The following is a 13556-nucleotide window of genomic DNA, read 5'->3' on the forward strand; positions in this document are numbered from 1 at the left end:
CCCAGTGAACAGACAAGAGGCTGTCTTTGTTGCCCCAAGCAAAGGCTTAAAAAATTCCGCTGTGTACGATAGGAAGAGGCGGGAGGGGTTATCTATTGTGATCCGAGACCTACCCAAGCTCGATCCAGGACCAGTCCAAGCCCGAGGCATCTTTTTCTTTTGTGTTAATGTGACCGAAAACAATGGCTGTTTACATACTCCCCATTCCTTTAGAAACATCTGTTGTTATGTAAACAGGGAATATCCAAATAAAAGAGAAGACGTGAACCTTTTTCCGTTGGAGCGTGGGTGACACTGTAAGAGGTTACAGGTCAACACGTTTCTCCTCAAATTGAGCAAAATTGAATTCTGTCTCTGTTTATTTCCTTGCTTCTTGTCTTGTTTAATAGATGTCATCGATGTTTGAACCTGACAGTTTCCATATACTATCTCCATCTTAGTGTGCGGTTAAACACGTATTGGTGACTCCTGTTTTATTATCAAGTAGAGTTGCAAATTATCCCACCATACATATCGTCTCACGCTCTTTTTCACCGTCTTTGTCAACAAGAAACTCATTTGTCACTCAGAGGCAGTGTTTTTTTTTAAAGTGTAAAACAAATTATAACAACTGTTTAATTGGAATTCCATTATTTCCTATGGAAAATAAACTGGTTTTAACACGACTGGGCTTCTCTTTGAAATGTTTACATTTGTTCGCCTAATTGTGCTTTTTTCCCCCCATTCAAAGTATGCAGAAAAATGTCTCAATTGCTAGTTTTCTGCAAGAGTGTGTCACGAATGATGTTTGGAACATACCTCTCAACATTTGCAACTGAAAATAAGGCAAACACTCTAGAAAATGAGGGACATTCTGCTATTTGAACAGACTGCTTACTGTAGTACTTTTATTTTGAAGGTCTGAAACGATGTTACAGATGTGCTGCTCCAGTAATACCTGAGGAGATTTTTTAAATAATTTTTTTCTTGCTGGGAAAGAAGTAAATTGGGAGGGTTGACAGGTATAGTTTACTCGTATTTAAAAGTATAACTTTTATGTATACAATTAAAGGTGTGTGCGTTTCTGGGTTTTCACACTGTTACTTGCTTATTAAATAAACTGTGCTGTTATATAAATATACAACCTTCCAAAGGGTCTAAAATACCCAAATACAAATATTAGTATTTTTAACAAATATTTCTACAGCTGTTTAGGGAACTTTGACAAGTTTTAATCCAAAGGACCTTGATTTGGAGTTTGTTTTCAATCCGATACTGTAAATAAATAAAGCATGGAAATCAATACCCCACAAAAATATGTAAATACTCCTTCAACTTAATTGTATAAAATATTAATATATTATTTCAACACTTTTTGAAAACTGACAATTGTTTGTAATCTTTAAAATAATCTCTTTAGGGTTAATAAAAAATGATTTTAAAAATTAGGGGGGAAAACAATATCATGTGTGGCCATTTGATAAATGGATAGAAAGCAAACCAAAACAAGTCCAAACTGCTTTATTTCCATGAGGCTAAAATCACATCATGATTGCGAGCATACCCGAGCGAACGGCTAATTAGGAAAAACAATGAACTGCTCTGTTGTGATGACTGCATAGGAAACCGGAGTGTCATTTCAATTAAACCCAATTACAGTCCCTCTGCAGAGTCGCATTATGAACAATGCAGCCATTTTAAGGCTGTTCTCTCCCACACGGTTGGGCAGGACAAAAAGTGAGGCTTTTTTTTTCATTTAAAAGGGGTTCCTACAAAAGCAAATATGACAGTCGGGCCTTGTGAAGAGCAGCAGCATGTTAAAAAAATATCAAATATCAAAAAAGGGGGGATTATTGTTTCAACAAATGAAGGAGCGACCACATTTTATGTACAAAAAAATGGAACAAACCAGTTTGGTTTGCAACAAACAAACACTGTTGCCAAGGGATTTTTATGTACACTGTCAGTACAAAAAGTCGTATTTGTCGTTTAAATGAGTCTGGCGAGGCTATTTACACTCCAAGTTGTATTTGAGGACATAACGCAGCATTAAATAAGTTATAAAACCTGCCTCGTCTGTACTGATGGCAATATCCTGGCACTAAGATCACACAGCAAGCCACACTGGGGCTCTTTACTGCAGATTGAAAACCAAACAAGCAAAGTTCATTGAAGACATAATGTTGACTCTGACAGATAATGCATATGTACCACGACTCTGAACCCTGAAAACTCACCCTACCGTGACTCCAGGGAACTCAGCCTGTATATTCTTCATGACAGATTTACCACCGACAGTTAAGGCAACAGAGGTTGGAGGTCCTCGTGATGATTGGGTGCCATCAGTGAAGTTTCTCCAGTTTGGCTTGCAGAGACTTGAAGTTGCCGATGGTCTGCTGAAGGGCAGCGTTGGGGCTGAGAGACTGCAACTCCACCAGGTATCCGCAGATGTTGTCCAGGCAGACGTTGGTGAAGCGACGTCTGAGGTGAACATTTGAATTGGGGATTAAGTAATGAAACACCATGCTGCGTTGCTGCAGTTCAAGCAAGTCCAGCAAGCGGTGTTTAGCAGCAGAAGCAGGAGATAAGATCTATCTACGCAAAAATGTAAAGATATCCTCCCTGAACAATGTCACAACATCCCAAATTAAAACCTTGAGTACTGCCATGTAGCCATCAGTCAGTTAAGGACAAGGAAACCGTGAGCAAGCTAAGCTAGCATGATGTTGATGTTCAAACGTGTGTTAAGATGTAAACTAGAGTTGTGCGATATAGACAATATAAATCAGGCCTGGACAATTATTTTGCCTCGGGGGGCCAAATTTAGAGAAAAAAATGTGTCTGATTTTTAGGAACACTAATACAAAACCTCACAATAATGTCTGATTGAATGCTAAAAATGTTATGACAGACCGCCTTAAAAAACGGAATGGAATTTTACGTTTTTTTTACTGAATGAGACACCCAGAATGTATATGAAAATAATGTGGGATTTACAATATTAACTATGACCGATAAAAAACGGAATATTGACAACATATGAACGTCACACTAGGGCTGGGCGATATATCGATATACTCGATATATCGCAGGTTTGTCTATGTGCGATATAGAAAATGACTATATCGTGATATTCGAGCATACGTTCTCACGCAGTTGCTTTTAGCCGCGGCCATTACACTACATGCGTTTCCCACTCTTTCTTGTCTCTCCTTCTCACTGAGACTTAAAACAAGCGCACCTTCTTACATACGTCACGTGTGCAACGTCACACGCTCCCGCGGAGCAGACAGGTGGCGACATGGTAACGTTAGCAGTGGTGCTAATGGTGAGGTGCGGGTGGTAATACGAGAGAGAAGGTGCAAATCTGGTAACAAATGGAGGAAGAATTAATCCCCAAGAAAAACAGCACGGGATCTATCGTCCGGCGGTGGTTCGGCTTCAAGCGAGAATATGTTGAACATTTATGCGGCAAAAGTGTTGCTACAAAAAGTAGCAGCACTGCTAATGTAGCATCACTTGAAAAGTCACCCGCTAGACAATGAAGAGTGCTTGAAACTCCGCATGTCAACATCTCCGGCCGGTGCCACACCAACAAAATGCCGAAGCAACTATTTCCAGATCAACACCGTATGAAAAAAAAAAAGTCAACAGAAGGAGATAACGTCCGCAGGAACCTACCACATAGCGAAGGACATACAATATTTGATTTCCTATTATGCAGCTCATTTTTATTAGACACTTATTGAAATATCTCGTGTGACATCATGCACAAAAGTGCACTTTATTTGTTTTAAACTATTGTAGTGGCGTTCTGTACAAAAAGTGCACTTTAATTTAGTGTTGTTTTGATAAGTCATCTTGGTGACATCATGCACAAAAGTGCACTAATAGCTTGTTCTAAAAAGTCTCTGACAATCTTGCACTTTCTGTTTTGAAATGACATGAATGTTTGTGCCACTGCTTAATAACTGTTTAATAAATACACTTTTGGTAAATTGACTTAGTTGTGATTTCCCTCTCTGCATGAAAGTTTAAAAGGAGCATATATTAATGCAGTATGAAGAAGAATGGTTTAATGCAGACACATAGAATCATCATACTGCTGTGATTATATGCATCAAGTGTTCATTCAAGGCTAAGGCAAAATATTGAGATATATATCGTGTATCGTGACATGGCCTAAAAATATGGAGATATTAATAAAAGGCCATATCGCCCAGCCCTACGTCACACCCCCTCTCGATCGACATATTTTACAACAAATATGCAACAAGCACAGCAAAATATGAACGCCAAGGGTGGAAAAAAAAACCCACCTACAATCTGATATATTACTAAGCTTTAAGAACTATACTGTAAAAATCTCCTTCCACGTCTGTCCCTGGCCGCTCTGGAAACACTCAATGGAAACGCTCCCCACCCACACTGCTTGGTGCCTCGTCTGAGCTGCTGTGACTTAGATTATCATAGTAACTAATTAGATTACCATTGTAACTAATTAGATTACCATAGTAACTAGTATATCACGCAATAGCGCAGATTCCAACCATTGAACTACTTTGCATAATTCAAGACTTACGTTAATTTGAAAACATCACTGCACATCATTAATGGCAGCTACAGTTTCCATCTTAAAGATCTAAAAAAAAATATTTGGGAATGTCCGGCGGGCCAGTTTTAAAAGCTCAACAAGTCGCATGCGGCCCCCAGGCCTTAATTTGCTCTCTGATATAAATGATATCAATTTGGCTGATAATAGAGCATTTAATACTATTATGTTGTGATAATGCATGATGATGACACATTTTAGCTGTGTCCCGCTAATTCGACGGGGACAAGCGAACAAACGCGTCCTCAACGCACTGTAGCATTGTAGCTAGCGGCTAACGCCCCTCCACAGTGCAGAGCCACTTCTAAGTCATCAATCCTCGCCTCCATAGCAGCAAATCAACCATGTTTCTTACAATGATAATTTATCACAGGAGGACGAAGAATAGCACAACACGCTACACTAGACAGCATAAGAGGATATAGTGGTCTTGTCCAACCACTCAGGAAAATCATATTATTGATGTCGATGCCCATATCTGCGGTACATATTTACTTTAGAAAAGAGAAGTCTGGGATACTTCTCTTGTTGCCTTATTTATATTTGACTTTATTAAATTTTATTCAACAAAACAAGTTGTATTTTAATTATAGAAATGTATAAAACCTGTAGTCATTCATAGAACTGGCACTCAATGTTATTAAAAAAGTATTGATTTTGAATCCAGAATTGTTTTGAGAAAATAACTGGAAATAGCAGTATGATACCACATACATCAGTAGTCAAATTAGAACTCTTTCTAACCCATTTTGAAACGGTTACATTATCATTTACATATCAAATAATATCTTTGCAGGAGCCTGCAATATACATCACTACTAGTGTTGCTAATGTTTGTGTATTTGATATATGTTTTTAAATGGTTGCAGCTGAGATGGGCTCCAGCACCTCCTGTTGAGCAGTAGAAAATGGATGGATGAATGAAAAAGTGTGTGTTTTAGCAATAAGTACACTAAATGGGAAGAACAGCTGCCAAACAGATCAGAGCCAGTGCGACAGCACCCTCCAAGGCCAAAAATATGTACTGCAAGTGAGAGGCTGATTACCTGTCATATGTTTGCACTCTGCTGGGGTCATTGACATATCCGGACAGAAGCACGTGGATACACTCCACCAGGTGCAGAGGTTTTTCAAACGCTGCCAGTAGGGGTCCTGTAAGGGCAAAAGTCAATAATCAACAATATACATGTTAGGTTTTTTGTTTGTTCAGGCATGTGAGCACAGTTTGAGAGAAAAAACATGAACATTTAGGACATTTTTTATCAGCACAAAGTGCTGCGACGCAAACCCCGAAAGAACATTTTGAAAATCAAAACTACATTTCTTGCAATTGGGTGCATTTGTACACTATATTTTAACTTTAGATTTATTCTCATCTCCCAACCTCTTCCGGCTGTCTTTTTGACACTTACATGTCCCATGTAATGTACCATAGAACTTTGAAGTTTTTAGTAGATAATTTACTATCATTGTTATCATTGAAAGTGTAATGTAAAATTCTTTAACATGCATGCAAAGAACTCTGAAAACGTTTCCCATTTGACAACTCTATCCTGTTGGCACGCCCCCTCAGTTAATATGGTTCCAGTGTTGTGACCTCTGGTTACAATCAGTCACTTCAAAAATATACCTTCTCGCTGGCTACTAATAAATACTGTAGAGCTACTGGTTCGGAGCTAACAGTGTTCGGAATGTAATCATCCAAATATGATGAGCAGCAAAATGGACAGCAGTCAATGTTGTGGCTCTGAACGCGAACAGAGTGGGCAACAAGTAACCTAGCTTGTTCGGTGCTCCTGATTGTTTCCCCGTCCTGCAACTCTGTGCAGCGTTCAGGCAAGAGGAACAGCGAGTACCTGCGGCTGAGGCGAGCGTTCAACAAATTTGGTTCCATTTTTTATTGATATTTAGATTAAAAAAACACGGATGTCAAATTTCCGCGTTTGTTTCCTGCTTGTTTGTTTTATTAAAAGTGGGAATGAGTCATGCGGTACATATTTGTCGCATTTACCCGTGTTTTGAAAAGCTGGTCGTAGACCTCCAGAAGACGTGGCAACTGCATCCCAATCTCCTGCATTGTGGAGGTAACGAAGCCCACGTCCCAGTTGAGGCGGCACACCTCCTGCTCCAGATACTTCACCAGGAATTCTACAAGTGCAGGGTACAAAGTTGACATTGAACACAGTCTAAAATAACATTTTGTGTCTGGAGGACAGTTTATCTTTCAGTCTACAGAGAGGACGCGTTGGAACAGGCTCCTTTGTGCTCCTGGAGGGACCACTAATTATCCGATTACATTGAAAGCATTATAAAGAAGTGTGTGTCCAATGGGGATGAACGCTTACCCAGTGGAAAATATCTTGGTGTGCCCGCGTAAATCCTCCCCAGCGACACCAGCTTCAAACTGACGGATCTCATCCTGTCGACTGGACTCATGGCCACCGTGTCTGCCAGTTCTACAAGACCAGATTCAAAACAACCATCAGCAAATCAAGAATCAAACAAAGTGCAACATCTTTACATCGTTACCTTTCTCTATGATTTCCTGCCAGAGCGAGTGCACGAGGATTGGATCGGAGTGTCCCGCGCAGTGAATGATGGCCAGCTTGCACTCGGACAGTTTGAAATGGTCGGCGTATTCCCCGTAGAGCTGCACGTAACAACATATATACTTATGAACTCTCAATGTCAGAGAAGAGGCGGGCTGCCAGTAATCCTGATGCACGTCACCTTGGTGATGTCCATGAGATCCGAATCCAACTGAGAGATGGCGGTTTTCACTGAAGGATGATTGGAGTACTGTCGGATCAAGGTCTCTTGAATCTGTACTTGGATACGAACCAGCTAGGAGCACAGACCAGAGCACGGTTACTTAGGGCCCCTCTCGGCGCTCATACTTGAATGATGATGAATGATGAATGGGTTGTACTTGTATAGCGCTTTTCTACCTTCAAGGTACTCAAAGCGCTTTGACAGTATTTCCACATTTACCCATTCACACACACATTCACACACTGATGGCGGGAGCTGCCATGCAAGGCGCTACCAGCAGCCATCAGAGGCAAAGGGTGAAGTGTCTTGCCCAAGGACACAACGGACGTGACTAGGAAGGTAGAAGGTGGGAATTGAACCCCAGTAACCAGCAACACTCCGATTGCTGGCACAGCCACTCTACCAACTTCGCCACGCCGTGATTTTTACATCACTTCTACACTGCTATATTGCTGCAATTTCACCAACTTTGTGGATCGTTTTTATTAATCGTAGTCTTTTGAAGTCTTATTTTTACTTGTTCTGACTACAATTGTGCAAGGTGGTGGAAGAAGAACATGTTTAAAAGTACAGTAGTAAGGCTCCACTTTTCATAATGCGCTAGTTTGGATTAGTTATAGACATGGTCCGGTTTAGCATTAGTGATTTTACATGGCGATTTCAATACCTCTAAAACTGGTAATGAAAACTACAACTAAGATGCACGTTACAATCAAACAGCTGGTGTATAATAAATACTGTAATTACAGTTTCAACACTTTGTGGGCTCAACTAATGAAACGTCTGGCAAATCCAATGGCAAAGACTACTCCCTGGTTCAGGCAACGCACAAGAGTCTATACACTACTGCCATCTAATCTCTTGAAATTGGAATTGCATGCAAAGTCTACTATATAATACAGTACAGTACTTGCAAATGACACTCAAAAGTGTTAGAAAACAAGATATCAGCTGGACAGCAATGTTCAGTGTTAAATTAATTTAAAAAAATAATTAATTCATTAACATTTCCTTAAATGTTGTTTAAACAATTACCTTGTATGAACATATTTGAACACACACTAAAGTACCCAAAATTGGTACTGTATTGATTCCAGTGTAAAAGGTACCCATCTCTGGATCACATTCACACTAACAAACCATGCCATACTTTAAGTGTGAAGAAGTGGGACAAGGCACAGTGCGAGTTGGCACTTAATTTACTTTTATGGGATTCACACTTCTTTAAACATACCTCCATCTTTTCCTCCAGTTCGTGGAGGAACTCGCCGTCTGCCGCCAGTGCAGAGATGCAAGAGGAACTCTTTGCAGACAGGATGGCTCGAGCCAAGTACTCCAGACGCTGCTTAAGAGAGATCTCTGTGCTGCATATGCAAAGGAGAAAAAAAAACATTCAGAATGTCTTTCAGAGAAGCACAAAAATACTCTGCAGTGCATCTCTAACCTGTGCATGTCAGCGAGGCGGGCCAGGACATGAGCGGCCTTGCCGAAGTTGCGGTTCTTCTCGTAGTAGCGCCACAGGAGGTCCATGTTGTGTACTTTGCTCTGGTCCTGTTTGATCATGTGCATGAGGTGTTCTTCCAGGTATGGCGAGTTCACCTGGACAGCAGAAAAGATCAGTGTTCAACTAAGAATTCAAGAAAAAATAAGTACATGAGACGGTACCTCTAAAAGCTTGTCCGCCAGATCGGCCTGGATGAGCCAGTTGTACAGAGCGATGTGAAACAGCTCGTCTTGGGACCTCTGGGCCAAACCGAGGATCTGCTCAAACTAAAAGAAAACAGATTCGCTTTATAAATTCAGGTTGTGAACATGATGCTGAAACTTCTTTTTTTTTTTTGCTCACATGGGCTGTGGCTTCTTCGTTACTCAGCATATTGGGGTCAGAAGTCATGACAGGAGGGCCTGGCTGCTTTGGGACGCTGGGCGACTGAGGGGCGGCTTTGCTTTGGTTCACCAGCTCCTGCATGGTGTCTGTGATGCACTTATAACAGGAAAGTCTGCAGAGAAAATGGCGAAATACCTGTAAGTCTTTCATGTGTGCTTAGTTTTTTAATCCGTCGCTATTGGTACGTTCAAGTTGTATTGGGAAGTAGGAATTTCCAAGTTCCTGGTCGGAAGTTTCAACTGGAACGCCCACCAAAGTCAGATTTTGCACTCGGAAAGTCGGAGAGTCCTCTGCACACCGAGTTGGTTTCCAAGATGACCGCTTTGATTGTAAACAATAATAGTAATATCTGTTATTAGCAATTCTGAGAAGTTTTTGTATAAATCTATGAATAAATGGTAATGTTACTGTAGTTTTATGCATGTGTACTACTACATTGCTAAGGCGTACGTGTTTCTTCTTCATCCGGTTGCAGAAAGAGTGCCTATTTTTCCATAAGTTAAGCGCAAACATGGCTTTTGTGGATGTGGCCATCTTGATTTCTAACCTCGTAACTGGAACGCACATAACTTAGCTGTGATGTCATTTCCAACACACCATAATTGTTTATATTTACCTTACCCTAATAATTAAAGTAATTACCTTTCCTGGAAGGCCTGCTGTCCTGTGTGGTCCTCTTCAGGCTCTCCGTTCTTGTAAAAGTGGGGGCCCAGCCTCTGTGGGTCCTTCTTGTCGGCGGCTGTTAGGCACAGCTCCAGGACTCCCTCGTAGAAACGCACTACAGATATGTCAGAGACGTCAACTAAACATAGTGTCGACATGGTAAGGCAGGTGTAGAATTGCACGATACCTTGTCTATACTGGGAGCAAACCAGTGGCAGGTCAGTGTGTTGGCTGATCTGCTGGTAGAGACGTAGTGACTCTCTTAGTGTTCTCTCCTTATCTATTCTATTCTGGATCTGCTTGGAGCCTTGCAGCAACTCATTCGCCTGGAGTGGGAGACAGCAGAAAATCAATATTTGCCAAATGTGCTATCAAATAAACCATGACAGATATGCAAACACACACACTAATAATGGTATTACTAATGGAGTTGTGTTCCTTGTCAAACCAGCAGAGGGCGAAATGATTTGTTTAAATGAAGAAGGAAGTTAGATAAGTGGGGAATAGGGATGGTCAATATAGCCTAAAATCTTTATCGCGATATACAGTGCAGCCTCTTGCGATAACGATATATATATATATATATATATATATATATATATATATATATATATATATATATATATATATATATATATATATATATATAATAAATAAATATATATATAAATAAATATTATATATATATATATAAATAAATATTATATATATATATAAATAAATAAATATATATATATATATATATATATATATATATATATATATATATATATATATAAATAAATAAATAAATAAATATATATATATACATACATACATACATACATACATACATACATACATACATACATACATACATACATACATACATACGTACACACACATCACAATATATTATTTAGTAAAACAGGTTTCAAATACTCCTAATGTGGCTGCTGACTTATGCGGTAACATATTGTCATTTACAGTAGTATCATTTTCTTCAATCAATCAATCAATCAAAAATGTATTTATATAGCCCTTAATCACAAGTGCCACAAACGGCTTCACAAACTACAACGTCCTTAGATCTGAACCCACATTCTTGAAATGATTATTATTCAACTTGCTGATTTACTGTTAATATCTGGTTACTTTCTGTTGTAACACATTGCTACTAACGCTTAAAGGAGCCATATGTAATAATTGCATGTCAAGTCATCATTAAATGGCCCTGATATGTCAAAAGGCATTAATAAATCATGTTGTTTTCGAATACCTTTAAAACTGATAACGGTAGTTCAGCCGGGATATGCTCATTTCAAAATTAGATTTACAGCCCCGAAATATTGTTACTGTTTTCATTTCGATGCCCCGCACGCCACCATTTGACCAATTAGAAAGTCTGTGAGTGTGTCACATCCAGGTTAACAATTACGCACCGCCCCCTTCCTGGAGCTATTGCCACTGGTAAAGTTACTAAACATGTCAGACCTTAGTAAATCTAAAAGACGTCGTTACGGTTCTAAATTTATCATGACAAAGCCAGGAACAAAACGAGGATTTGTATTGGGGATGCCTTTGAATGATGGAGACGATTGAAGGCGGAGAAGATTTTTTCATCTGACGCCAAAGTTGCTCATTTCCTCCTTGATAGGTAAGTCAGGCATTTACGTTTTCTTATTACTTGTAATGAATGGAAATGGACATTTCTATGTGAACTATTTTGTCCAATACAGTCTATGATCTTGTCTAACAAAGCTAGTATGTTCGTGCAATGAATGCTTAGGAGCAAAGCACTATCACACTAGTGTAATGTTTACTTAGGATGCTCGCCCGGTCAATGACACATCGACATATAGGCTAACATTTAATGACGATAGTAATAAAAACTATCATCAACAAAATGTATATAATTTTTGTCGTATAAATTATATCGCGCAACACAACTAGGGCACCATTTTAAACAAAAAATGTAGTATGTTGTAAGTATTGCACTGTTTCCAACACCTTGTTCGTGTTTTCTACAATCTAAAATCAAGGCAAAATTATCTGATCATGGAATTTCTGCAAACACACACTCCTAGACATTTAGCAGGAGCTGAAAGTGTGTCGAAATAAACAGGCGAGCTTTGATGCGTACCTTGGAGCAGACGCTGTCGTCAGTGCTGTACAGCAGCGGGCAGATGTCCCGCAGGTGATTGCTGATAGCATCCACCGAGGCGTTATCTTTGATGTAGACGTTAATGAGCGCTGTGATGAGCGCCCCAGACAGCTCCTTTCCCCGGATCACCACGTCCTTGAAACTGGCTCCCATCATCTGCTCTTGAAACTCCTTCGAAATAAAGTGGAGAGAAAAGTGGCCATGTGAGAAATTAAGGTACTAACATAATATACAGCAGATGTGCCCAAACTACGGCCCGCGAGCCAAGTGTAACCCGCCGACATCTTCAATTTGGCCCGTGAAGCATCATGTGTTTAGTAAGGAATCTTACCCTCAGGGAGATGGCACTCATTTTAATAATCTGACAATTTTGATGCTGCTACTGTGTCGCCATCTAGTGGACAACGTGAATAATTAAGGTCAATGACCTTCAATTATGCTCTGAACGGAAGAGTGCGCAGTCATGGTGCAAAAAAGAAAAGATCCAACCAACACAAAATGTCAACAGACATGGTCACACATAACGCAACCTAATCACGGAACTTTGTGGATATTATTAAAAAAAACATCCATGCATCATTAAAAAAAATTCAAAATTACACCCATTTAAAACTATTAGGTTATAGAGTAGAATAGAATAGAAAGTACTTTATTGATCCCTGGGGGAAATTCAGCACCACAGTTCGCTCACAACAGACAATAAATACTATACAGCATTATTCACATGTGAATAATATAAATATATTATACATATATTCTACATTTAAGTACAGTTAAGAAGGAAGGAAGGAACATATGAGTTACGTTTGACCTCTGTCATTGCCAACAAAGGCTATATAACAAAGTATTGAGATGAACTTTTGTTTTTAACCAAATACCTATTTTACACCATAATTTGCTAATAAATTCTTTAAAAATCAGACAATGCGATTTTCTGGATTTTTTTCCTCATTTTGTCTCTCATAGTTATACCTATGATAAAAATTACAGGCCTCTCATCTTTAGTCAGTCACAATGAAGTTGTTTATACGGTCACCCTCAGTGTGACCTGTATTGCTATTGATCAAGTATGTCATGTGACTGGGCCGACACGCTGTTTGTATGGTGAAAAAGCGGACGCGTCGACAGGTTGTAGAGGACGCTAAAGGCAGTGCCATCACGGCACGCCCTTAATATTGTTGTCCGGGTGAAAATCAGGAGAAATTCGGGAGAATGTTTACCACTGGAGATTTTCGGGAGGGGCACTGAAATTCGAGAGTCTCCCGGACAAATCGGGAGGGTTGGCAAGTATGACACACACACACACGATTAGAGTAATATAAAATGTAGGTGATCCGAAACGAGATTCTTATTTGTTCTGACAACATTTTGAAAAATCGATTTAATTAGTTTTTTGGGTTTTTTTTAAAATAGTAAACGCGAAAATAGCCTAAACTTTATATAACAAAAAATTTGTAGAAATGTATTATAATGTAACCTTTACTGGGTAAATAAAGGTC

General features: G+C 39.4%; 1 protein-coding gene across 1 annotated transcript in view; it reads right to left on the reverse strand.

Annotated features, from left to right (window-relative positions):
* Positions 1-1484: 1484 nt before the first annotated feature.
* LOC133662267 (nuclear pore complex protein Nup155-like) overlaps positions 1485-13556 on the reverse strand; it is a 29106-nt gene continuing 17034 nt past the window's right edge. The window contains 14 exon segments of the mRNA XM_062066119.1: positions 1485-2460; positions 5638-5722; positions 5725-5743; positions 6603-6739; positions 6937-7047; positions 7121-7241; positions 7322-7435; positions 8598-8727; positions 8808-8962; positions 9029-9133; positions 9210-9363; positions 9894-10029; positions 10102-10240; positions 12037-12228. Of these exon segments, the coding sequence (XP_061922103.1) occupies positions 2322-2460; positions 5638-5722; positions 5725-5743; positions 6603-6739; positions 6937-7047; positions 7121-7241; positions 7322-7435; positions 8598-8727; positions 8808-8962; positions 9029-9133; positions 9210-9363; positions 9894-10029; positions 10102-10240; positions 12037-12228 (1737 nt within the window). The 3' untranslated portion in view covers positions 1485-2321.

This window comes from Entelurus aequoreus, linkage group LG02, assembly GCF_033978785.1.
Source record: "Entelurus aequoreus isolate RoL-2023_Sb linkage group LG02, RoL_Eaeq_v1.1, whole genome shotgun sequence".
In the NCBI taxonomy this organism is placed as follows: Eukaryota; Metazoa; Chordata; class Actinopteri; order Syngnathiformes; family Syngnathidae; genus Entelurus; species Entelurus aequoreus.